The following is a 27,779-nucleotide window of genomic DNA, read 5'->3' on the forward strand; positions in this document are numbered from 1 at the left end:
TAATGCATTGGACACTTGACTAGTTGCGCTTTTCTACTACTGCTTCTCTTATGATGTACGATGTGAAGTGCAGTTTCGCTTTGTTTATCCAAACTGCCTGGGTTTTTGATATCCAGATGTCGTATGGCCGAAGTAGCCATTGACCTTGAAGGAGTAGGTTAAAAAAAAATGGTTTCTGATAAGGAGGCCAGATTTTCTCCAAACTTAGGGAGTCTTCCTTAAAATAAACATTATTTTCTTATTTATAAATTCATAGAAGGAAGTCAGGCAATTTATTTATAAATTAATATTATTTAGGTATATCAGCAATATTTATACTTTGCGTTTTCCTATGTAGGATTCCAGTCAGATCATAGTTTTTTGTGGCTAGTTTGTACCTTGGCGAGACTTCATTCTTCATTTTTTTTTGGAATAAAATTGTCGTTAAAAACAAAAAATATACTTTTATGGTGGTTCATAATGAGAAGCTAAAAATAATGTTTAAAAAAGTAAAATAAAAAATATTGAGTGATGATAAGGATGGCCCTAGTAGGCGACCTTAGTTGTCTAGCCACGTGGTAAATGAGTCATCAACACTTGATTGACGTTAATAATCAAGAGTTTGAGTAGCTGAGGTTTGTTGGGCCCAAACTAATTGTAGAAGCGAAGTACCTCCCTCGGCTAAGCATCACCAAATCAACCACAGGATCAACACAACAGTGGTCCCTTCCAATTTGAGTTTGTTACGTAGTGTTGAAAAATATGTGTGTCACTTTGTTAATTCTTACCATGTGTCTGGTGACAATATAATAATAGTAAAAGTTATTTCTTCTCTCCACAGTTCTACACTGCTTGTTAGCTTCAGGGGCAAAAAGGAAGAAGTAAGAAGTCGGAGTTCTGTTTTGTTAATGAAGCTGACGCCAGGTTTTTTTCTGTGCTCCCCTTTTTTTATCGAAAGGTTTTGTAGTTATTTTAAAAAATTATGTAACTTGAGGTTATTTATTTGTTGTTTAAAGTGAGATTTCGTTTAGACCTTAAGCCCTGCAAAGAATCTTACAAGCAATAATTGTTTCAATTTTTAACCTAACTGATTAAATTTTAAGGTTTTGTCCTTATTTTACTTCGATTTTTGATTTAATGATAATAAAAAGAGTTTACATTCGGTTCGCAAACCGAGTATAATCCCGTGAACTGGATTATCCCTTTTGTTAGATTCAAGATATTTATCATTCTTAAAAAAGAATCGCTCTCGGCACTCGTCAAACTAACAGCCTTTGTTGATATTTTGTTCAATAAAGAGATTATTTTATTATGTATTATATTGGTGGTTCTCTTTTGTCGGATTTGCTTTTTGTTTCTTATGCACCAAGTTGAATAGCTTTATTTGTGTAATGCAAAGAACTAGAAACCTCGTGGTATCATTTCGAAATATGGCAAAGAAGGTGACTCTACACTCTATGATAGGGGAAGAAGCATAAATCTCTTCGTGATGTTAGAACCTCCTATGAGGCTCAAAAAGGGAATTTTTTTCGGTGATAACACTCCCATCAATAATAATACTGAAGTGGTCATCATCCATTGTTGACACTCCAAACAAAGTTAATAGGTGGAAATTTAAAATGCACAGCCATTATTGTCGCTTGGCCTAATGGTCCTAGCTAGCCCTGTTGACTATTCGGCCTCTTAGGATTCTCCAATTTGTCTACAAAATATCTCTTTTTTTCTTCACATTACTGTTAGCCGTTTTCGAAATGATTTACCAAATTTTTGGTTAATCTTCATGTTTCATCAAGAAAACGAGTATTTATTATTTTATTGTAAAGAGTGAAAGTATTTACTAATCATAGTTAATGACCTCTCCTTTGAAGGAGAGAATGTTTCGTAAACAAAGATTATATTTATAGTTCAACAATGCGGCTGAATTTCCTTCTGACATTCATTTTGGTGGCCGTGACCTCCATGTGTCTATATATCTGATTCTTTCAGTGACCCTTTTCGTCCTTTTCGTAATCATCGTTCTACGCTCCTTCTTCTCTCCAGATTGTTTCCTTTTAATTCACCTTCATCTCCACAGGCGGCCAATTATATTCATTTCTGAAATCTCACTTTCCGATACGGCAATTATATATTTAGAAAAGATGCTGCATGCAATATGGCTCACGTTCACCTTACAAACAATATCACATTATAACGTATTAAACGTAACATATAATTCTTGTATCTCTTTGTATATTAAGTAATTACTGTTTCAAGAAATATATTGTGACTAATTTTAATTTATACTCACATTATGTATTATCTTATGGAAGGTTAACTTTAGCTTATTTCTGTCTACGTTTATCATATGAAATGCACCTTATACTTTATTAATATATGTATAGATATTATTTTATAATATAGTTTTCTTAAAGATTCCTTTTTGGAAAGTAAGTTATTTTTACGCTGATTATTACAACTAAAGCTGCATTGTGAGTTAGTATTATTATCAGCAGACAAGAATTATCATTTAGGAGTCGTGAGCGGAATAATTTCGGCTCAATAATAATCAAAATAAATTATCTATTCTTGGCAAAGCTGAGCAGGATTATTCATTAAAAGCTAATTTAGCCGTACAATAAATAAAATTCATTCATTTAACACTCCGTCAAGGAAGTGCAAGTCCTTGAAGAAGTAAAAAAGACAAAATTGCTCTCTTGTTGGCGTTGCATAAACTGCCTTATTTAAATACAGAAAATTGCACACTTAATGCAAATTTATATAAAACAGTACATTGAACAAAAAATATGCATACTTCATAAACCTGTGCCTAAAAGAAAAGGTCATAAGGAATAGTTATAAAGGAGTAACACATTTTAGCTTGCAGAAAAGAGAGGTGAACTTTCAATAGAAAGTTGTAAAACAACGTTCAAAACGCCAAAGTTAATTATACGAACGACCTGAACTTTTTAAAAAAAATATATATTATATATATGTATATTAGGAATTATGGTTAACATTAAGAACAGTGTTCTCCAATGATTTAATAATATTATTATACGAGTATAATTACTGTGTATCAATCTACTTATGTACTCAGAATATACAGGGTGTACACGGAGGAGTGGTCGAAACTTCGGGAGGTGATTCAGCAGCTCAAATGCAACAAAAAATATTCTCTTCACTTTGGCCCGATTCTCAATAGTGTTAAAGATCTTTGCATTTTTAACTTTTCCGTCGATATTCGCGTTTTTCGCCATAAAAACGGCCTAATTAGTAATGAAAAGTCAGTTCGCAAAATCCCAGTTTTCTGCATTTACACCCCTCTGTTCGGGGTAGGGTTTTATTAAAAACCAAAAAAATCCATATGATCTTGAAGCTGAATAAATGCGCAACTTTTTCTGAAATTATGTGATTCCTTGATTCATTAACCATTGAATAAATGCAGTTGAAAATTTTAACAGAAATCATCGAGAACGAAATTTTTAGACATTCAAGTAAAAATTTCATTGTTATAAGAATCGTTTTGAGGCTCTGTACCAAGCAAATTTATAGGATATTTAATGCTCTTTCGTTTGGAATAAGCAGATTTGTTGTAGGATAAAGGATAGAAAAGTTACGGCCGTTTTTATGGCGAAAAACGCGAACATCGACGGAAAAGTTAAAAATGCAAATATCTCGGACACTATTGAGAATCGGGCCAAAGTGAAGAGAATATTTTTTGTTGCATTTGAGCTACTGAATCACCTCCGGAAGTTTCGACCACTCCTCCGTATACACCCTGTATATCTGATAGTAATAGTTTGATGAGGAATATTTTTAAAATAAGGGTTCCAATATAACATTTTAATTTCAGTAAGGGCTGAATATGTTATGTTCCATGCTCAAAAGGTCTGAGGTAGAAGTTTTTTTTCATTTGTAACCAAATGTTCGATTATGGTTGAGTTTAGAGTGCGGTATGTCAGTAAGTAGATATTAGAAAGATGTGATTTGATTTAGTATTTAAACGGCAAAAATTGGCGTTAACTAGATCAGTTTTGTGTCTCTGCCGGTAAATAAAGACACTCTATTTAGAGCGCTTTATTTGTGTTAAATAGAAATTACAGGAAGTTAGTTAGCTTTTGCTTTCATTCGTTCTCTCTGTTCGTTTAGTGTTTATTCATTGTAAATAGTTCTTAATTATTCATTTACAAATTTTGCTTTTAGTTTACCTGTACAAATGAGATACTTTCCAGGCGGGTTTTTTCGTCCAACTATCAATTAGGTGTCGTGGACGGAGGTGACTAGCAAAAATACTTTACTACAAACTTTTTACATTAAGCGTTAAATAAAATCCAAGGCGTAGACTGGAATTCAAACCCAGCACCAGCAGTACATATTAACTTTGCAGGTCTCGCCTCTAACCGCTCGGTTACCGTAGCCCGTAAAATGGATATATACACGTGTGTTATGTACAACTCAGTAGATGTGCTCATAATATCTTTGCATGTGAATGTACTGTTTGCTTTTTGTATCCATAATGAGTATGGATGCAATACGGGACTGTAGAATGAATACTTTGATAAGTGGCGAAAAATCATTATTTGGCCAAGATCTCCTACTGCTAAAGTTTTAAATAGAATTATTGATCGATATGTGTTAAATTGCAGTGCAATAGGCTCTATACAGATTTGTTTGTAGCAATTATCGCCGGACAAAGGTCCGAAACCGGTTTTACAGCTCAAAAGAAGTTACTTGCTTCATTGAATGAAAACACGTTTCATTGATCGGTAGTAAGGCCAAGCTAATTGTCAAACTATTCTATATTTTTGGAGGTAATTTAATTTTTCTAGTAGGGAGTAATGAACGTCTATCCGGACAATCCTGGCGTGTCTGAAAGTTGGATTTGGAATTTTATTCGTATTTTTGGGCAGAAGAGGAAATCTAAAGTGATAACAATAATTCGCTAGTGAAAAGGTTCAATTTTCGAAAATAAAAACAAAAACTAGCCCAACCCTTTTATTCAGCTCGCTCTTGTAACTTTAAAACACTCGCTACGAATTGTTGAGCTTACGAAGATCTGTTTCTTTTTTTATAAAAAAAACATTTTTTCGTCCCATAATGGAGGTGTAATGGAGGCCATCATATAGTTACAGACCTCTGAAGCGTTTTCATACCACATACATTTTTAGCTCGCTGTTTGAAGATTTTAGAGTGCTCTGCAACAGCAGAAAGTGGCTCGATGAAATCAGCGGAGAATATTGGTTAACATTCATTTTCAGGTGGTTTCTACGTTGGAAGCTGTTTGGTATTTCAGTACATCTCTTTAGAAATCACATTAAACATATGTGAGCCTGTCAGTGATATAAATAATGCGAAAATGAATGTTTTAACTTTATAAATCATTTTACAAATGAAGTTAACTTTATTAATTAATCAGTAGCTAGTTTTGTAATTTATTTAAACGACGTAAAGTTAATTAGAAAAGTTTCTAAGAGGAGAAACATTTTTGGTGACGAAATTGAAATATATTTCTACCTAAAGAGGCTCAGTCTTATAAAAAATGGAAGGTCTCCAGGACAGATGTTGGTTTGTTTATTTCTATTTTTTTTTCACTAGTTTTTTAGTCTTATTTGGAATGGACAGAATGTCTGGCTGGTATGTGGTGATACTCTAAGAGACCCTTGTCCGCAGGTACTTCGTACGATTTATTATCCATGATTAAATTCTCTTAATGCATTCATGGGAAACAATTAGGGGAACTATAAGGAACGTTTTAAAATAGTTTCGAAAATTTTATATTCCTTTATCAATTGAGAAATTGTATCATAAAATCCAGATTTTGTATTCATTACATTAGTTTTAATGGGATTTTATCATTGAAGCGTTTTAACGGCCTAATATGTTTCTATTGGCTATTGGGGGTTTAATTTTACGGTCACTGAGTGGCTCTACCAGTGGCTCTACCAGTGGCTCTACCAGACGTTCAAGAGTTTTCGAAATATAATTTTGAGGTTATTTTTTGTATTCCTCAAGGTGTAGTATTCCCCTGCCGCTGCATCGCCAACTTCTGTCTCTTTTCCGTCCTGGTTATTGTTATTTTAAAGAGATTTCCATTATGTTTATACTTTTTATTAAATTATTTTTATTGATCTTTGTTTATTTTAACTTTTTTAAAATAAACTAAATTAACTATACAAAAAAATTAATTATGTAATGCTCTAATTATTGGCATTGCGCAGACGATTCTCCATTTTGGACTAAACTGTACCCAACTCATCTATTCGGCTCGTCATATTCTGTTCTACTCAAATAGAGGTTCGAAATGGTTAAAATTGGAAGCTCTTTAAGAATAAACCCGTCGCGCATATTACCTCAGTGCTGCTTTCTGTAGTCGATAAAATATCGAGAGTGTGCTCAGTTCTGCCCCATAATAGAAGTCTGGAAAATGATTACTAACAATGAGTTCCAAATGACTACTGGTCGCAGGTGGTATTGCTGGTACTGAAAGGAAGTGTATACTTGTTACTAGGCAACGCCTCTTCCAATCCTTACTGAATACTCTCAAAGTAAAGATTACTTTGTGGAGGAAGTAATCAAATGATCCAAAAAAAAAAAAAAAAAAGATCCTTGTAAACTGGACATTCGGGCAATATGCGGCCTTCCACGTCAAGCCGTTAATGTACTTTATCCTCTCTATTCTCTAGCCCTCAGGAAACTCCTAGTCCAATCATTAATATTATTTAGTAAAATATGGCTAAAATTAAAAACTAAGATAATTGACATCTCAGGGAGACCTGCGAAGCTAATATGTATTGTGGTACTGGGTTCGATTCCCGGTCTTAGGCCTTGGATTTTATTTAATGGTTAACACAAGAAATTTACAGTAAAGTATGTTTGCTAGTCGCCTCCGTCCACGACACCTAATTGGTAGTTGGACGTAAAGCCCCGCCTGAAAAAATAGGCGATTACTTTATTTTACTTTACTTTTACTTACACTTACATCTCAGGGAACAAAAAAAAAGAAAAATATTTAATATAAATAATTATGGGGCATTTCAAGTAAACAAGTGTGTGCATTACCAGTTTCCTTATAAATATAGGCTGATGTATAAGAATGTAATCTGAACAATTTCTTTATACTTTTGTTTAATTAAATGATACTTTCGCACGTGTTATTACTCGCACGTGTCGTCTCGAAGATCTAAGAAAGTTCAAGCTTAATATTTCTTCGAAACATAACATTTATTTTAAAAAGTTTGAATTCAACGCCGAAATGTCCGACTCTTCTTTGTCTTTTACAGCAGTATTCTTCAGCCAATTCTAACTTTCAATCTTGTGACACGCCGAACAGTTTATATGTGTTTAGTGCAATCATTTTTGGTTATCATTGAATTCTACGACGTTTCACTAAAGCTGAGGTTTTGTGGAAATGTACAATCAACTGTTTGATGTCTTGATTTTTCTTTAATATGTATCGCATTACGACCAAAATAGATCTTAAAATAGATAAATAGATTCAGCTCTCTTCTTATGGGGCCTCCTGTTGATGAAAGCTCTCACCCAGCTCCTCTAGGGTAGTTCTAGGAAGAGCGACTTTGCCTGCAGTCAGTGATCACTTTACTCTGAACTACCAACCGTTGCTTTTCAATACGTTTTAAGATACTAGGGATACCGTAGGAAAGAGCTGGCTAGTGCTCCCTGATGTCATTGCAACCAAAGAGGATCTTGCTCCAACAACGATTACAAAATCTCGAAAAGAGTCAAGGAATGAAAGGCATGCTGAATTTTGATTGCGGTTCTCTTGAACAATAGACCATTTCTACATTTTGCTTACAAATACCTTTTTATACCATTTGAGGATTAATTATGATGTGCAGAGATATATAAATCGGTGTTTTCTCAAGCGAACGTATTTTCGAATTGCGTTAATGTCAAATATCCCTGTAACTGAAAATAAGTTTTTGATTAAATAATTTTATTTAAAAAAAAAAAATTAAAATTCGGCTTTAACATTTCTTTAAAAAAAAAAAAAGAATGAATAATTGAAAACAGTTTTAATAAGAGATCCAGATTTTATGATCCCCTCCTGACATTTCTCCCATTTTAGTCATCACTATTCTGTTGTATACTGCACAAAGTCTCGGACATAACTTGGCCGCATAAATCAGCTAGCCACATCTTGATAGTATATATGTCTTTTCCTCCTTCAGTTCTTGCCAAGATATTCCCATCTCTACTCGTACAAGGACTTTATTGACGTTATCTTGTCCAGCAGACCCCTCACCATCCCTAGTCCATCCCTTATCAAAACATCCGACCCTTCTCTGTCATCTATAAAACAACATTTCTACAAAAACCTTGAAAAAGTTGGTGCGTGTGTGTGAGTGTGTATTTTTGTTCTGGAAGTCTGTCCATGAGTTTTGTCTTTATCGTAAGTTTTTTGTTTTCCTTTTACCAACTTTTGCAGAAAAGATGGTAATAAAGAAAAACTTAATGCGTGCCGACTACTTAATAATTGGCTGATAATGTCTGTAAACAACAGAATTAGTTGTGGGACAGTTGGAACTGAAGCCATTGCTGCAAGATGTCTATCTATGGCTGCTCCGTATATAAAGACACATTGAACAAATATTCGCTCTCTTCGTTACTTTAATAAGCGTGGTGAAGAGGAAGAGGTTTGGAGAACTATCATGGGTTTTTCTGCTATCCTTCGGTCCATACATATTTCATTATTTTTTTCTAAGCCGAATTACATTGTTCCTGACTAGATTGTACATTATGTAAGCAACATGTTCTTACATTATTCAAATTTTAATAAGATTGTCTCCAGATTCATGAATAATTACTAATTTGATTTATGTTATTCGGTTCTACTTTTATTTTTAGGGGCATAAAAGATTGTCTATTTAAAATAAAATGTACATTTCCTTTCTCTTGTTACTGAAGAAGGAAGTGTTCATATTTGGCCAGATCCTTACTGAACTCGTAAGGATTCGTCTTCACTCATGGCTCACTCTGACAGCGTCCAAGACATCTTTCTTTAGCCGCAGTACTTGCTGTGCACATCCTCTCCATTATTTCTGCTATCTTCTGAATTATCATCTTAATGAAGATGGAGTCAAGGGAGAACTTCTCTATCCGCATTTTTGCTTTTAAAGAACAGTAGTGATTTCCACTTTGCCTATACAATGAAGGAACGACCAGTTCCCTCCAAGGCACAGCATAGGATAGAAGGCGTCCACATCTTCCGGGTCCTCTCGCATATTAAAGTAATTAGAAGAAATTTTTGTAATGGGTTCAAAATCTATAAATTGTAGAAAGTAATTGCACTAGTTTTAAAGTTCCGTTGTTATCCTCAGACAATCTGGTGCCTTGAGATGCTCTTTTGTAAGCGATGCCCACCTGTGAATCTGTTATGGCCTACAGTATTTTTTATTTAATTAAAAATAAATAAATAATGAAAAGATATCGCTCCTAAATCAAGGGCCGGTCTAAAACATCCCTTAAGGATAAAACAGGCGAGTGCGAAGAAATAGAGCCTGTCGCTGTTATAATGAAACCTACGTTTGTAATAAAGGCTCTCTAGCAGGTAAAATTATATATAAATATCACTGTTTCAAGTTCTTGGAGATGAAATAGAAATGACCTAGTAAGGGTGTAAATACTTGTTGATGGAACCTAATGAATGGTGAGTGGCCCTCAGGGCTGTAGTGTTGGGTCCATTAAAAATGAGCGACCAAACTATACGATAAAACCATCTCTCTCAACCACAACGGATCGAGAAAAATGGTAAAGGAGAATACAGTTTCCAACATAAATGTTTAAGTAGGGACCGGCTGCTTTATCCCCTCCAGTTACTCAACGAAGGCAGAAAGAAAGAAAAAAAGATAACGAAACGTACAATAAGATCTTATACAAACCGTAGTCCCGCGTACTGCGTCCCACCGCCTTTACTTAGGCCAACCCGGAGGGATGAACACTTGCTCTCGGTAATACAACATTCGTATTCTATGCCAGCACACTTAGAAGGGATGAAAACCCTATTTCCACCCTCTTCGAGGTATTAACAACATTTTTACCTTCAGCTCCTTCCTACATTTGTTCTTCCCTCTCTTCTTCCTGAGTACAATAATGTAGGGGAGTAGAAAAAAGAACTGATGCATTTGAATCACTCTAGCAGCCAACTGACTCACTGATTTAATGAATGCGTTCTGTTTTCACAAGACATAATAGAGTTTTCTTATTTCACTTATCAGACGTGCTTAAGTAGGTAAACAGAGTTTTAAATAAGTCACTTGAAAATGAAAATACGGTTGTAAAGAAGTAAGACTTTGTAAGGGGAAACAAAGACTTCTGTAGCTAAACTGTCAATGGCTGAGTTGTGTTAACTTGCTGAGAAATATTCATAAATATTGTTCACTTGAATCGGAAACAAATAGATTAATTTTACCAACTTTAAATTTAACCAGCAGCGCACTCATTGAAAGAAGATTTTCCCCGACCTATCACGTTTGTGAAAAGAAAAGTTCATGCAGACTTAGTGGCGCAACCATAAACTGAGGGGTAAAAGTTTGAATGGTTCCATGGGAGCTTCCAGTTGGGAAGGTGTATGTGGGGGCGTGGGAAAATGAATGATGATGAAATACTCGTCCTTGTTGGGTCGCAGTTACCTCGAAGACCAACTGAACCTTTTTTTTTTACCAGAAAAGGAGTGACACTAAAGTCAAAAATACACCGCACAATAATAATTGTAATAAAAATGTTGATACCACGTAATGGGCTAGATATAATCCGGGAAGCCCCGCATAATCTTGCTGGTCTAGACTCCCGGAGTGTGGTAATTGTGGAAATTGTCGCCGTCTTTCTGGACTGTAGAAAAAGGGACTCTCATGGTAGACAAAGAGTGTTTTTTGCATGTTATTGCCCATGTTTGAGCCCAGTAAAGTGCAAGAGAAGTTGCATCACTTAAAAAGCATTAAACTTTTAAGGTTATCGAAGTTTTATTTATGAAGATGAATTTCATCGATGGGTTCCTTTTTCCGGAGATATTCTTCCGTTTACTTTTTCAATAAATTTGATGGTGAAAAGTGTACTTTGATGCAGTTAGTTTGCTTCTATCTTCCAACCAGTCTCCACCATTGCAAAAGAAGTTAGAACGTAACAAATGTAGCACAAATAAATGTGATAACGAAAATGAAAAGTATTTAGTATTTGGAGGAAGAAATAAAATAGAAGTAAAATCATTTTAAAAGTAAAACTAGTTGATTTAATCAACGCTATAACAAGATAGATTCCTGGTTCTCTCGGTTGTATGATCTTGGTCGGAAGTCACGTAACGATTGTGTCCACACATTTTAGATGTATAAGCGACTCATCAGTACATTCCATATCATAATTACGATTTCAGTATATATATGTTTCCTTACATAATTTAATAGGATGAACAAATAAATGCCAGTTTCAGTCATGATAAACTTTTATTATGCCGAGCTTTCGCGATCTCGGAAACAGTGAACAGTAATTACATAATTTAGTAACTAATTTAACGATTTAATAAATATAATAAAAATAAAATTAAAATTAAATTTATTAATATCATCTGTTAATTAATTTTTGGGGAGGAGCTTAGGCAAAAGAATAAAGAATTACTTTAATCATAAGTTAAATAAAGAACTATTTTAATTTTTAGACATATTTATACGCAGTGATTAACGTAGATTGAGAATGATGGACTTGCTAAGTTTTATTAAATGTGCTCCGCATTTAAAAGGTAACAGGTTCGTGTTGAAATAAGTGTCCCCGGGTGCCTTATTTAAATAAATACCGACAATTATATTCACTGCTGTGGCAGTAAGTTTAGGATTTGCGTTCGATAAAGCACAAATGTTTGCCTCCACTGGTAATGTTTATTTCGTGTTACATAAAACTGCTAACTAATCCTTTGTTTTTGTATTCTGTTACAGACTAGCAGTTCATAATGGCTTGATATTAAGCTGAGCCAGTCGTCTGTAATGTGTCCACCATTCTTGCGGCTAGCTGTGCTGGTCGCCCTGCTCCTGTCTACAACAGTTCCGGCCACTCAACTTGAAGGTGAGTCTATAATGTAATATACGAACACACTCAAACCAGAAGATAGTCAATCTTCTACCAAGTCACTCTTAGCCTTCTCTCTGGAGACGTTACGTCAAGACTCATATATCTAACGGTGAGCGACAGTGATTGCTAGTTGTCCCTCTTCATTACTGCACAACACACAGAGCCGTTCCTTTTACTCATTGGCTCGCCACTCTGGCAACACCTCCTTCCGTTTTTAAATTGAATCTCTACCCATCCATAAAGAATCATGTTTCTGTTGGTGTATGTAATTGGAACATACCACCATATTTTTTTAAAAATATATTTATTAAATTCTTGGTATTTACTTTATTTTTCTTGGCATCAATTTAGCGGTTTGTTTTGCCCGCACCCGGGGTACGAAATTGTATTAAAACTTTTAACAACCTACAGTTCGTCTAAATAATTTATTCAAATTAAATTTCCTCTTTTTATAAAACAGTGTGTAATACTCTTTCACTTGAAATTTTTTCTTATTATATCTATAAATATTTAAAAAATATTAGAAAAAGATAAATCAATTTTAATATCTTGTAAGTTATTATTTATTCTGTACGTTTTTCAGTTCCTTATTATAATCGGCTGTAGCTAGTTAGGTGTCCCCGTTTGTCACAATAATTGAATACTTGTTCGTTAACTAATGTCTCTCAAATTTATTGTTCTTTTCGATGGGGATGAGCGATCACTATAGCGGCATTTAGGAATTGCAATATAAAAGCTTACCTAAAGCTACCAGCCAGTATTATTTTTTCTTGGTTAAGGAACCTCACCGGACCAGAATCGCGGATAAATCATCCATGGGTCATGGTGTAATAAAGCTTCGCTAGCGGCTCTAAGGCTACCCAAAATGTAATTCGAAAAAAGGCAACATGACTTTTGGTAGTTAACCTTTTATAGTGACCTAAATTTCAGAATGCTAATGCAGTTTTGTTAAATTAATTATCGGCTGTAGATGTAGAGAACAGTTTACCGGAAATTTATTGAATTATTGCGACTAACGGGGGACATCTAATTTAAATCGATTATAATAAGGAATTGAACAAATAAAAATTATTTTGAAATACGTGCTCTATGGATAAATGAAAAATTAGCGTTCAAGAATTATATTGAAGACTGGAGCTTTTCGCGTCCTTGTGCACTTGCAAAGTTGTTCGCTCCAGATTACTACTTCGTAGTGTAGAGTAGAGGATCCGCAGGCTAGCTTCTCTAGCTTACTAGCATTTTGAACGAATACACTATACTAAATGCTCTGTTGCAGTCTAAGGTTCAGTCAGGAAATTCGTTCGTTATTTCCGGACAGGAATATCACTGATTTCTGCCTCTATTAATATGTTTTTTCCACTTCTTTCTATTTGTGAGATTTGAATTAATGTGTAAGTGTTTTCTAGTTGGAGAGGAAATTAAAAATATTTCTTATCATATTATTTGGTAAAATAGAGGTCTTGCTTTCAATTTAATAAAAATGATTAAATAACTAATACTTTAATAGGGTGCAAAAAATAATTGCCATTTCAGTCGAGTAAAATTTATTTTGCTGAGCTTTCGACCTAGGGACTAGGTCATCTTCAGGGCTGTGGAACATATTTACAGATTGTTAACAATGATTCTATTGAAATGAATATGTATAATAAACTTTAAATTGTTCGTGTCTGTTTTGAAGTTTAAACTATTTTCTGTCTTAGATATGTACATCATTTCTAGCACTTTCCTTTTTTGTATGTTGGTTTCTGAACAATTTAAACAACATATTCGCAAACTTATTACAAAATACTTGACAATTGGCAACACTGACTTCCACACAACCTAACACATATCACACACAGACCGATCACACTCAGTCCATGAACAGACAAGACAGAAGACACACCAACCCTGTAATGTAAAAATATTACTTTCTAACCTAGGTAATTAATTTTTTGTAAATTTCATTATATTATACATATTCATTTCAATAGAATCATTGTTAACAATCTGTAAATATGTTCCACAGCCATGAAGATGACCTAGTCCCTAGGTCGAAAGCTCGGCAAAATAAATTTTACTCGACTGAAATGGCAATTATTTTTTCATCCTATTGAAACTATAAATCAGTCACCAAAAAGAATGAACAATAATACTTTAATATAATTTCTGTCTTTCTACACCCAATAAAACATATTATTATTGATTTTTTCGTAATCTCACCTTTTTTATTAATAGAAATTCTCGACGTCGGCGTCGCCTAAAACAGATTTCTCGCCGAAAATTTAAAATGTTATTTAGATTTTTGTGCTAAATTTAAATTTTACGCGGAAGTTCTTTACTTAAACTTCTCATGACCTTATTTAAGGGCAAACAGATAAGTCCAGCATTCAGTGGAGTTCTTCACAATGAGTTTCACTGAAATAAAGTAGAAGATTCGCCCCTATCCAGATAAAAATAACCTCCCTATTGGGTGTTACGAAAAATGAGCCCAGAACCACAACAATGTATCTTCTAGCTTAGCGATCCTTAACTGTTACAAAATTATGTAACTTCAGTTACAGTTTTGAACAGTCCTAAGTAACAAATTTTGGTGCTGAGTTGTTACTTTTGACTGAGCCTGTTGGTAGTATAAGTGGTTTATTTTCATACTCATTGCTAACGAGTTGTTTAAGCGGTGATTACTTTTTGAGAAAGACTTGAATTTTTTTTTTTTCAACAGAAATAGCAATCATTTTGTGCATAATGATTATAATCTACACGATAAGATTGTCAGTCAAGTCAGTCAGGTGTTTCTATACAAATAACTATCTATTCATCAAGATAATGGTAATAACGGGGATTCAGTAATGGCCTGCCGCACCAGCGGAGTTGATGACGGCGCAGTGGAGGAATTCATGCTTGTTCACACAACTCTGCCAACTAGAAATTCTGATATGAGAATGTGTTGGCACTGCCATAGCGAGTATACCTGCATCTTTTGGCATTATCCATTCATTAAACGTATACTGCCACGGGTCAGAGTTCACTTTGCATGTACCATGTTTAGTTTACTCTTTACTGCAAACCCTACAAAGGTTTTTTAAGGAGTAATATATGCACTAAAATTATCTAAGCGCAGTTTCTAATAAAAATAAACAAAAATATGTATGGATAGATAAAAGTTCGAAGTTTGTATAACTATTAGAGGAGATTCTTGTGTTTATGTTATAAAAGCATCAAGTTGAGATAGAACATATTCCTGTAACTCTTCACTGTTAAAAGAGGTTTAAAATCTTTTTTGTTTTATCTGCTGCTAGTCTACTTGACCGTAGATCAAACCTTGACCTGGCTCAAAATGGAACAATATCTTAACAAGACCTACATGGACTTGGAGATCTGAATTTTGCAGCTCAATAGAAACGTTTCTATTCCAAACGCATACGATCATCACAATCCACAATCTTTTGAAAACTCTTTCGCCGTACCGCAGTGAATTTACATCCTGTTTGGTGAATGGTCTTATGAAGTCCCCTGCCTCAAGCTTTACAGCCTACTAGTTAGTTCATTTCCATTCATTCGAAGACCCTCTTCCCTTCTCACCAGCCAGACAATACTCCTTGAATGCATGAAGCGAATTTAGTGTAATTTAAGAAGCTATTGATGCGTTCAATAACAGTAAAAAAGCTTCTCTACTGCTTGATTACACGCTAACAAATCAAATAGCATCTGAACTAAAACTATTTACACCACATTTGCTTGATACAAGTTAATTGTAATTGTGAATTTCACTTATAAAATAGAAAAACAAGAGCTGTCCGCTGGGAAGATATTTTTAGCATCAAATATTAGGAATTTATGAAATTCTGTCTGAATTCCTTCGGCAAAAATGATTTTATACCCAAATAAAGTAAACCATTATTATTTTACTTCTGATGCTATTATTTCTTGTAGTCTTTTAAAGATTATGAATTTATAATATAACTGACTCGCCAGTTTAGAATTGAAGAAAGAGGAAAATATTTTAGAGAATTTGAGGGAGAGAATTGTACATTATTTGTAAGAGAACGCGCGCTTTACAACATTAGCACCAAGTCCAAATTAATATAGCTAGCCATTAAGAGCTCTCTAGACTTTTAATAAATACTTTAGACGTGTATTAAAAACTTATTACTCTGTGAAGGTTATATAGTAACGATTAATCAAAATCAACACTAACGTAATGACTGAAAGGTCTACTAAAGGTAATTTCTGTTTATTACAAGAAGTTTCGGTTGTAATTCAATTTCCTTTTAAGTTTAGATATTTACATTCCTAAGAGTTAACCTTAAAAAATTCAATGATTATGAACGCCTTAAATTCGACTTTCGACCGTACATCTTAACCTCAGTAATAACATTTTTGTTATATTTCCAAAATAATCACTTCTACAGGAACAATAATTTATTAGAATATGTAAAACGAATGAGATCGATGTTTCGAATAAATAAAACAAAATTAGTTCTAGAACTAAGGCCTGTCACCATATATTGTAAAGATCTAATTAAATTGCAACAACCACTTCTTGTTCTGGTGATAGTGTAGAGAATTTTTAAGTTCTCTCTGATGAGAGGCAGTGAGATTAGCTTATAAAAAACTTTTTAAAGAGTGAAATTCTCAACTTAGCCGAACTTGATGAACTGAACTCCGTGACGAGAAAAATTCCTAACTGGTTCAACATCAAATGGTTTAAATTTCGGATGTTTATCTGTCAATGGGATGTAGCCACCTGTACAGCTTTAATATTGGATCAGAGCTTTAATTTACCTTTATTTCGAAACAAATCCCATTTATCTCGTTTAGATCTATTCATTTAATAATTGTATTTTATCCATTACATTATGTGAACTTAGGAAAGCGAATTTAGAATTTCATTTCATTATACGAGGGTCGTTTGAAAAGTCCGTGCAAAATCAGAGAGATATCACTACTGGCGCGTATCGAGGTTATGTTTAGTTAGTAGCATCTCTTGGAAGAACACACACCAAGATTCAGCCAGATCGGTCTATTTCTTTGTGTTTGGCATTCGTTTGAACAGAGGAGGTCGAGTGATTTTCAAAAAATGGACGAAAAAGAATTTCGTGTGTTGATTAAACACTACTTTATGAAAGGCAAAACGCCTCAGGAGACTAAAGAGAAGCTTGATAAACATTATGGTGACTCTGCACCTTCGATTAGAACAGTTTATAAGTGGTTTTAAAATTTTCGGAGTGGCCATATGGGCACAAGTGACGCTGAATGTTCTGGACGCCCTGTTGAGGTTACTACTCCAGAAATCATTGATAAAATCCATGATATGGTGATGGATGACAGAAGAGTGAAGGTGCGTGAGATTGCTAGTGCTGTGGGCATCTTGAATGAACGGGTACATAATATTTTGCATCAACATTTAGACATGACAAAGCTATCCGCAAGATGGGTGCCGCGATTGCTCACGCTTGACCAAAAACGAAATCGTGTGAAGTGTTGCAAGGACGGTTTGCAGCTGTTCCAGAAGAATCCGCAGGACTTTAAGCGTCGTTTCGTCACTGTGGATGAAACATGGATACATCACTACACTCCTGAGACCAAAGAACAATCTAAACAATGGGTTAAAAAGGGGGAATCTGCGCCAAAAAAGGCGAAGACCGTTCCTTCGGCCGGAAAGATTATGGCGACTGTCTTTTGGGATTCGCAAGGAATAATCCTCATCGACTATCTGGAAAAGGTTAAAACTATTACAGGTGCATATTATTCATCGTTATTGGACCGTTTGAAAACCGAACTGCAAGAAAAACGCCCACGATTGGCCCACAAAAAAGTCCTTTTCCATCACGACAACGCACCAGCTCACACCTCAGCAGTTGTGGTCGCAAAATTAATGGAAATAGGGTTCCAACTCGTTTCACATCCCCCCTATTCTCCAGACTTGGCTCCCTCGGACTACTATTTGTTCCCCAATATGAAGAAATAGCTGACGGGAAAAAGATTTTATTCAAACGAGGAGGTGATTGCAGAAACGAATGGCTATTTTTCAGACTTGGACAAATCCTATTATTCGGAAGGGATCAACAAACTAGAGCAGCGTTGGACGAAGTGTATAAGCCTAAAAGGAGACTATGTTGAAAAATAAAAAAGGTTTACCCCAAAAAATTAAGTAGTTTTTATTTTTGCACGGACTTTTCAAACGACCCTCGTAATTCTATCAAATTTCCAAGGGTTGTTACATTTATATGATATTAATCTAAATTGTTTGTTATTATTATTATTTTTTATTCTGTCTGTATTGAATCAATCAATTCCCAGTGATGTCGTTGAACTCAGAGTGCTTGGAAATTGTAACTTGTGGACATTTTAAAAATAGCGTTGGATATAACAGTTATAGGTGTCCACAAATTTTATAGTAGAAAGTGAGCAAATTACTAAGTTGGTAAAGTACTAGGTTGCTCGACATGCAAGCTGAAAGAATGGTATTGATTGGGCTCTGTTACCTCACTTAATATTGGAAAAGAAGAATAAATTTTAAATAAAAAAATAAAATTAAATATATAAAATAGATTAAATTAGCTGACTGTTTCTGATTTTACTTTGATGAAATCAAATTTACGAATAGCCCAGGACAAGTAGAATAATTACTTGGGAATGTTGCAGAACAGAAGAAAACACATCGAAAACCTCATTATTTTCACTTTATTTACTAACTGTATTTTTCATTTGTAGTAGATATATATTTAATAATGTCTGTGACTTGTCACCTTCCATTTCTCTACTTCACCGCTTCATAAATATCTAATTTTGAAAACAAGGAGTAGTATAATTTTGTTTTCATGCAGGCTAATGTTACCAAGTCGAAGTCGGTTTAATATTATTTTTGGGTAGACGAAAATTTTCGCACTTTTTTATTCACAGTTTTCGTAATAACGAAGAAAATAAAATATATTATTTAGGAAACAAAACTAATGTTTGATATCAATTGTCAATATTTACGTGAAATGATCATTTAGCTGAAAGGTTCATATAAACAACTTCTCCTTTTGATAAAAGTAACCATTACGATCGTCCAAATTTTTGAAAATTGTTTTTATATTTGAAATATCCGTTAGGAAATCTCCTAAAAAGTAGTTTTACAAATACAGTATGAGCGCGTTAACAAAACTGTTAAATACCAAAATATATTTGATAGTTCAAATTCAATACGCAGAAATGCCTACAGATAACTTTTACTCTGCGTCGAAACTCTTGTCCTTCTATAAGTATTAACTGAATTCCTCTTCCTTCTGCGAACTAAGTTCGCTACCTTGGGATGTACATCGACAAACGACTAAAGTGGAAGTCGCACACTAGACTAAAAAGGCTTATACTTAACTGACGAAACAAATTACTAATGCGACTAAAGGCAGACATCAATGCCATCACTAAAACTCAAACGACCAATATACAGCAGCTTACTCAAACCGATCTGGACTTATGGACTTAAACTTTAGGATTCAACCAAACTTTTACATTGCATCCGTTTGTTATAGATCTATCTATAAATTTTTGATGAATTTTGTCTGAAAAGAATAGATTATGGATTGTGTTACAAGGGCGGTTCCACCAAAAAGGGGATGGAACGCAGGCGAATCCAAAATGCCCATTGTTCCCCGCCCACCCCTCATCTCATGAGAGATACCGGGGCTTCAAGAGCAACAAATCCGGCTAAAAATTTCCGGATAGCAGAACAATAAACTTATAAAGTAGTGACAGGACACTAGGGAGTATGGCGACTCAAGTGAAATGAATAAACCTAGAAAGTTCGTTAAGATTACCAGGTGTCACAATCTCCGGCAGTGAAACAGTCTGGAAAGAGTAGTTTTAGGATAGTTCTGAGTGTGGTTCTCTTTCCTCTAAAGCAGGGGTAAGCAACCTTTTTAATCAATGGGCCAATTTAAATTTAAATTTTTTTTGGCGGGCCGCACATAGATTAACACTTATTAATAATTTACGAAACTTCGTACGAAACGCATCGCGTCCGTATTGCATGTTTGAACAAGTCATCGACAAGTGTGTATCTCGTCACAAAAAAATCGCGCAGACGCGGCGCGTTCGTATTGCATGTTTAAAAACGTCGTCGACAAGTAACTCGCCATAAAAAAATATTTAGGTTTAGTATGTACTACCATTTTATTATAATTAATTTTATAACAATATATTGATGGGAGAAAGTCGATAAAATAAATTCAATTTTAGAAATGCTTGGCGGGCCGCGTGTTGCTCATCCTTGCTCTAAAGTGCCATACTGATCTAATGTACGATTTTTAATCCATTAAATGAGTTTTGAAATTTAGAGTTTAAGGAAACTGAGAAATTAGAAAGAACCTAGACTATCACTGCGGTGAACGTCCAACAAGAAAATTCAATGCCCTGTTAAAACTCCAAGTTAGTAGGAAATGCTAAGGCAATTGATAATGGTACTTTACGAATGGAGTTTAAGATTTTCATGAAGAGGGCTCTAACAATTTTCATTTAACTACAATAATTATTTGGCTCATGCTAATAATGTACACCTATTCCCCAGGAGGGATCAGTGTGCTGCTAATAGTCCAAGCAAGAAGAATATTTAATGTTTCATCAGTGAGTAGCGTGTGTCTAAGTTTTACCAAAATTTTGGAAATATTATATATATATGTATTTTTATTTTTTTTTATATATATTTACACACACAAATGTACCTAACCGTTATTTTAGCTGGATTATATACAAAAAATACAATTTAGATTTTTAGAAAGATTTAAGAGCCACCAGCCAGTAAATATTTGTTGAAAGTTGTTTTTTATGTAAACTGGCAAGTTTCTGGAGCGTCCTCTCACCAAACAGAAAACAATAAACTGGACTTGTTCTTTAAGTTAGAGCCTCACAATAGCTATATGAATATATAAAAAACTGCAGGGTTCTTTTGTCGGCTACCAGCAAAAGAAGTTGGGGCTGCTTCTGCCAACATAAAGTACAATGTTAATAGCCTTTCTGATCTTCAAAATATTATCAACAACGATGAAAGTACGCTTTAAGGAGCATCCATCTTTAAAAATTGTTTTAAAGTGGATTTTTAAGCGTCCTTAAAAAAAAAAAAAAATGAGTTGAGAAAGTTTAACCGAATATGTTGCATGCAAATTGGTGATTCATTATTAATTCGTTCGGCCGTTTTGCACTCTTAACCGCCTGTGAACTACTTTAGTAGAGAGTGTCTTGCTCAAATATGTTTGATGACCGTACTTGGCTAATGGAGTCCACCAAACTCTGTGTGGACTTTAAAGTGTAAAGCAAAGAGAGTTAATCGTCGAATGAAGGTTTACTAAAGGATTGGACTTCAGGAGTAAACTTGCAGAAAGTAAAGAGGTGCTGCCCCAAAATTGGTGCTGGGGGTTCTTGTGTAAACTTTGTGGTTTTGTGTAAGAAGGACCTGCTGGTTATTGCCACTCATTCATTCCGTCTCTGTCTAGTTGCTCGCTTATATCATCTTCCTTAGGGTTTCTCTCATTTGCACGGTCAAGTTTCTGAAACTGGCCAGTGTGGGAGTGTACGTTTTAACTGTGAGCGAAGTATACAGGCCTAGTTGTATTACTTAGTTGTGCGGATATGTCTGGGGCTAACCTACATCTAACTACTTTACTCAGGGTAACTTGAACTCGCAGCGAAATGGGGCAGCTTGCCAGCCGGCAAGTGGTGGAGAGTAAGGTTAAACCAAAACTACCAGTAACAAGCATCTAGCGGCTACATAGTTGTTGTTAGTATTCTGTTAAACCACCGCAGTCCTGCCAGATAAACACATCTGATATCTCTAACAAACTCTCGGCCAGTTTCCTTTGACCATCAACAAAACTAGAGTAAATAGCTACAGGATATGTGTACATTTTGACTTTCTGATTCAACAGCGTTCACTAAATCATAACATTGTGATAACTGTATCGTTATTAATCTGAGTTAAGTTCACCAGTTGTGAAGCAATTATAACTTCAAAATAGATTACTCAACTCGGAAATAATCTCAATTATAGACAGTTTTGGTCTTTTACCAATTCACATTTTTTTTTTAAAGTAGAAAAAAAATTAATAAATGTAAAGTAATGCCTTTACGTCCAACTACCAATTTGGTATCTTGGTCGGAGGCGACTAGCAAACATACGTTACTGCCAATTGCTTTTGTTAACATTAGACCGGAAATCGAATTCAGTCCTATAATGCAACTTAGCTCGGCTAACGTGGCGCCTAATTCACTGATTTGTTTATCCTACTTACAAGTTAAATTTTAAACGATATGTGTCGGGTGAAATAAATGCTACACTTCTACTTGGGAAATAATTAAGACGACGCTGTAAGAGAAGGTATTGAAGTTTGCAGATTCTCGATGTTTATTTTTTACTGTAAATATCGGTTTGAGGTAACCTGCGACCGAAAAAGAGGTTTTTTACAGATTGGTAAAATCCCTCCTTTCCCCTCTCTTACAGTTTGTCTGTCAGTGTGTATGTATCCACGTAATTCAAAAATTAAAGCTGCAAAAAGTTTAAATTTTATATTTCACTTAGTCGCTATTAGACGACGCCACAATAAGATTTTCGTCTCGAAAACGCCTCCTAGATTCTCTTTAGCCTTGCTGTACCAATTGCATACTCCTAGATCTAATGATTTTATTTGAAACATCTTTTCCGAGCACTTTTGGTAAATGGTTCGCATTCCTCCAAAGGGGTATTATTGTACTATATTGCCATCTTCTTTGTAATTATAAGAACCAAATGTGGGATTGAATTCTGAATGTGATTAAAGTTGGCAGACCAAAAGTCCCTCTTAACAGAATATATTTTTCTCTATTTTGTGTTTTTTTTTCTCTCAAAAAGCTCCTGTGATTTCATCTGAACATTGTATATTGTGTTTACAACTTACAAAGTTATAACTTTTACTAGAAAATTGAACTTTTAAGGGGTGGGGGTTAGAGCCTTTTTAAAGTGTTATAAATTAAATTTGAGACAAACATTTGCAGTTTAAAGAAAATTTGTGAGTTTTGAACTTGTTTTGAGAATATTAGCTAGGAAAAGTCAAGTGAATGTTCACTCTAAATTATATTTCAGAATCCAATTAGATAGGAGAGTCGAGGGCCGCCTGTAGTTAATTTTGCGTAGCTGAAAATTTCGAAATTAGAATCTAGAGGACTTATCAATTTTCGGGAAAAAATCTATATAGAAAATTTGACCATCACAATACTCCTTATTTTAGAGTATGAGGAAGTGAGAAATTCTCAGGATTTTGCCTTCAGGATCCGGCCTAGAACGTCCGCCTTTTTTTTTTCTTTCAATTAAGTAATGTAGGTGAAGTTTTAAGATGTGGTGATTATTTTTAAAGAATAATTCTCTCCTTATAAATTTGTTTGTGCTATTACTTCGCACTTTCTGGTCCTGAGTACTGCAAAGATATGCGCACAAACGATGGTAGTTTAGTGTTGCTATCTTCCTTAGGTGATTATTCTTGACGTTACGGAACGAATGTTCACTATTAACGTTCTACAGAAGATTCTTTTCGAATTGATCTTGAAGGAAGGAAGACTAGTTTCCGATTTAATGATTTCTTAATGGGAATGCAGTAACTTTTCAACCTACTCCACAGACTCCTCTGTGTGTCCAGTTGGGTCTTACGTTAGTAAGTTTTTTTTAATGTTGCTTCTCTAATTGCTGTCTCTGTTAACTAAATTAAGAATGGTTTTGATTTTCGCGATTTTTTAATATTGACTGACAAGAGCTCAAACAAATGGAATTCTACTGCACCACATAAACAAATAATAAACAAACAAACAAACAAAAAAATTATAATATTTATTATTGGGCGCCAATAACCTTGGCGGTTGGTGCGCCTTAAATTGAAAAATAATAATGTACTTTTTTAATTTTAGAAGTTGGTGTTTAAAAAAAATTTTGTAGGTGGTTGGAGCAATTTTATAAAAACAAACAATATAATCAATTAAATCAAAATGAATACTTTTACATACTGATGACGAAAACAAAATATAATTAATCAACGATCTATTTATATCACATAGTAGATTCATCAAACATATTTCGTTGTTAGTTTAGTTAATGACTAGTACGTGGCTCGCCTGCTGCCTTCCACCTTGGTAACGAACAGAAGGAGTCAGCTAACTAGATGATTGACGGCCACACGTCAACGTTCTCACCCGCTGAAGGAATAACCTTCTGTCACATAGAGAGACCTAGCTACAGACCGGTTCACAGATAAATCCACTGACAAGAGGTCAAATTACAGGGTTATCGCGCTAGGCTGTTGGCCAACACGCACTCGTTTTGCTTATACTACTTACTTTCTTAGGTGTGGCAACTAGTGAACTTATAATTAGCCAATGTCATAGTAACGAGATAATCAATTATACTTATCTGAACTACCGTCCACGACTCCTAATTGGTAGTTAGACGCTAAAAAAAATGGGCGATTACTCTACTTTTTGACTTATCTGTACTATAGTAATTAAACAAATATTAATTACAAGTTTAATTGCGTTCAGCTAATATCGGCAGTGGAGTCTTAACGCTCCATGGTGTCAATCTTCAGCCATCTTCAGTTCAAAATGAAATTTGTTAATAAAAACATACGTAATTGATTGTTGAACTAATCGATGCGTTCATATGAAACTCCTGCATGACGTAAGGTTAGTATAGATTCTATACAATTAAAAGCTAATTGATTTGTGCTTCCTTTAATTTGCAACTTTTAATGAATCATTTAATTAAATGTGACTAACGTTTTGACGAAGTTCATTAATAAGTTTTGTAGAATTAGTAACCAGAACATTTATTCTTGTTAAACGGTAAACAAGGAATCTTTAAGTGAAGAAGCCGTAAACATTGAGGAAGGAAGAGTGACAGGGTCAATAGACTCAGGACCTTATTGGATGCCATAATGATGCGCGGGGTTCCAGAGAGGTACAACCCAAGTCTCCCATCAAAAAGAAATATTTTTTTTTTCCTCGTTGAGATCTGAGAAATCCCCGCTACCAGGTGCAGTAATTAATGCAGTTGAAATTTCTTCTTTTTTCTTTTTGCAATCTTTTTTTATCACATACTGAACAGGACGATGTGTGTCGTTATTCCCTTCTGGTCTTTGCAGCAGCCTTAGGTGGATTTCCTTCTCCAGTTTGCAACTGTCTCAACTTTTATAGCATCATTTAATTTCTTTTCTTTTTCTGTCTCTGAATTGAAACACTGCAATAGAATCTACATTTTCCTCCGGCATTTTTGTAACGCATATTTGTCTCCGTGGTTTTTTGGTTGGTTAAAAGCTTCTCTCTTTTTCTACTTTCAGAAGTTTTGGGGTATTGTTCGCTCGCTATTCTGCTTTTCACTCACACATACACATATACATCTCATTAGGTTACTTTAGATGTTTATGCGCCTTACCAATTTTAACATAAATTAAATCTTCTTACATCATATTCAAGGTATGTTAAACTGTGTGATGAAGAAACTGCCTACGTGACTTCCATATAACCTTCCTTCTTCCATACCTCTACAACACTCTTCTTCCGCACTTCTTGAAGAAGGTTAACAGAAGGGACTGAGACGTCTAACTTTAAAAAAAAAAAAAATTGTACTTCTCCATCCCAGTCAGCCATTTACACAATTTGTGTCAACGGCCAAACAAAAATCTGAGAAAGTGGTGGTAAAATAAGAATCAGGGTTAAGTAAGGAGTTCAGCTGGGAATGCTCCTCCAAACGTGAGTTCCCAGATCTCCAAAAAGAAAGCTCATGAATGTCTCTCATGTAGTACTGTTTAGTGTTCCTTCTAAGCCGCCAAATTAGCTTTACTCTTCTACTATATAAGGTGGTTTGTTGTACTGTTATGAGAGAGAGGCCGGCCAAAGAAGGAAATAATGGAGTCATCACTGGAGTTGTGAGTCAGAGAGAGAGACTGCCCGCTGTGTATGACTGACAAAATTCATTAATAGCGCGGACAGTAGGAAATACATTCAAGTTTGATGGTTGCGTGCTTCGCTAACATAGACTCATGTTGCCTAAACATTAACGTTATAATCCCAACATGTGTCCTGCTTTGTAATACACATGTATAAATAAAGTTTTAATATTTTATAAGCTTAACTTGTTTTTTTTTAAAATTAATTCTAAACGATGGAAATATTGTGATTAATTTCACAACGTTTTTGTTGAACTCAAATTATAAGATAGTTTGACCCTTCTATGGAGGTTTGGTAATTGTGCACTCTCTGGCGCGTGCGCGAACGGTTTTCACTCATTTCAAAACTAGTTTTAAGGATGTTTATTTGAACTTTATAAAGACTAAATCAGTTTTACCACGATTTTATCCGGAAGATTAATAAACTCCTTTAAATGGTTATTAAAAAAAAGTTGGAGAACATCTCTCACACCCCGGGATTAAAATTTGTTGACCCGATAATACTTTCGGAATCGCTGAACGTTAAATTGTGCTTGCACAGTAACCTCGCTGAAAGACTTGATATCAAAAATGCATTTCTTGTCAACAACAATTAGAACAAATTTAGAGATATTGGTCTACCTGTACATAAATAAAGCACATAAGAATGCAGTTTAGAGACAATCGTGGATGCACTCTAACCTCATGAGTTTATTTTCGTTTTTGAACCTGTTCTCTTTGAAGGAAAATGAGTTCATATTTCAAACATGAAGAAGTAACGACCAAGGGTGCATAGTTTCCCCTTGGTAAGTGTGTTATAGTGTTGTTTAGTTACTGGTATTAATTGCCATGCGATAAAAATAACTTATGTTGAGTTAAAAATACAGAATTGTATAAAAACGTAAATAAAGAATATCGGGAATAATTCTAGAGTTCTTTCTGGTAATAATAGAGATATTACAGTAAGTAATTAGGGAGCAGCAGCCATTCGCAAACAAGAAGTGTGGATAGAAAATAAAAGACTAATTTCCGGCAGGATCTCTTCAAAAAGTTAGTTCCGCCTAGAAAGGCAAAGCTAATAACTTTTAATTGAAATGTTTTGAATGAATGCTAATATTTTGCCCTTATTAAATGGATTAAGCTATATAAAAATACAAATTTTGTATAAAAAACATATAGATTATTTTTAAATGATAAACTGGATGAAGGTGGTGATGAAGACGCGATGGGAGGATGGTGCAAGTGATGATGCGAGTGGTGATGCTCAGTATGTAAGGGAGAGATCTATGCGGCCAGCAAGCTAATGGGCGGTCTTCCTTTGTTTTGTAATGCCACCAGCGTCTGAGAGAAAGGCTGTCCGATATGGCGACACTCCTTTAGAACGCGCTTCTTGTGAGTGCTCAGTGAACATCGTCCACTATACTTAGCCATTCACATAAACATTTTATTTATTACAACAAAAACAAGACAAAAAAAAAAGTTAGGAAGCTGGGTAATTGATGGTAAATGCTTTACAATTACTGAATCCATGTTCTGCGTAAGTATGTGGAAATCGAAGTATTTCTGCGCTTCGCCAAGCCCATGAAGTTTGTCTCAGTTTGGCCAATTGAAAGTCTATTCACGATGTATTTTTTAAAATCAATAACAATAACTATTTACGTGATTGATGAACCACTCTGCAGTATTTTATGGTTATTTACTGAGTTTAATGGTCTTTTTGTATTCAATTTCTCCCGCTCTTACCCTGTCTGATTTGTACACAACCTACGTTTAATATTCCTTTCAGTGGAGTTCCATAAACGGACATCCGCTAGCAGCAATATGGATATTACTGTAAAAAAG

General features: G+C 34.7%; 1 protein-coding gene across 6 annotated transcripts in view; it reads left to right on the forward strand.

Annotated features, from left to right (window-relative positions):
* The window catches only part of unc-5, a 689,026-nt gene that overhangs the window by 218,043 nt on the left and 443,204 nt on the right, over positions 1–27,779 (forward strand). For 4 of the 6 annotated variants that reach the window (XM_074136706.1, XM_074136735.1, XM_074136715.1 and 1 more), the window contains exon 3: positions 11,899–12,027. In XM_074136706.1, the coding sequence (XP_073992807.1) occupies positions 11,949–12,027 (79 nt within the window). In that variant the 5' untranslated portion in view covers positions 11,899–11,948. The remainder of the gene's footprint in view (positions 1–11,898; positions 12,028–27,779) is intronic. The other 2 variants (XM_074136688.1, XM_074136696.1) reach the window with 1 other exon arrangement.

This window comes from Rhodnius prolixus, unplaced genomic scaffold, assembly GCF_049639745.1.
Source record: "Rhodnius prolixus isolate KJV_2025 unplaced genomic scaffold, Rpr scaffold_1, whole genome shotgun sequence".
Taxonomy (NCBI): domain Eukaryota; kingdom Metazoa; phylum Arthropoda; class Insecta; order Hemiptera; family Reduviidae; genus Rhodnius; species Rhodnius prolixus.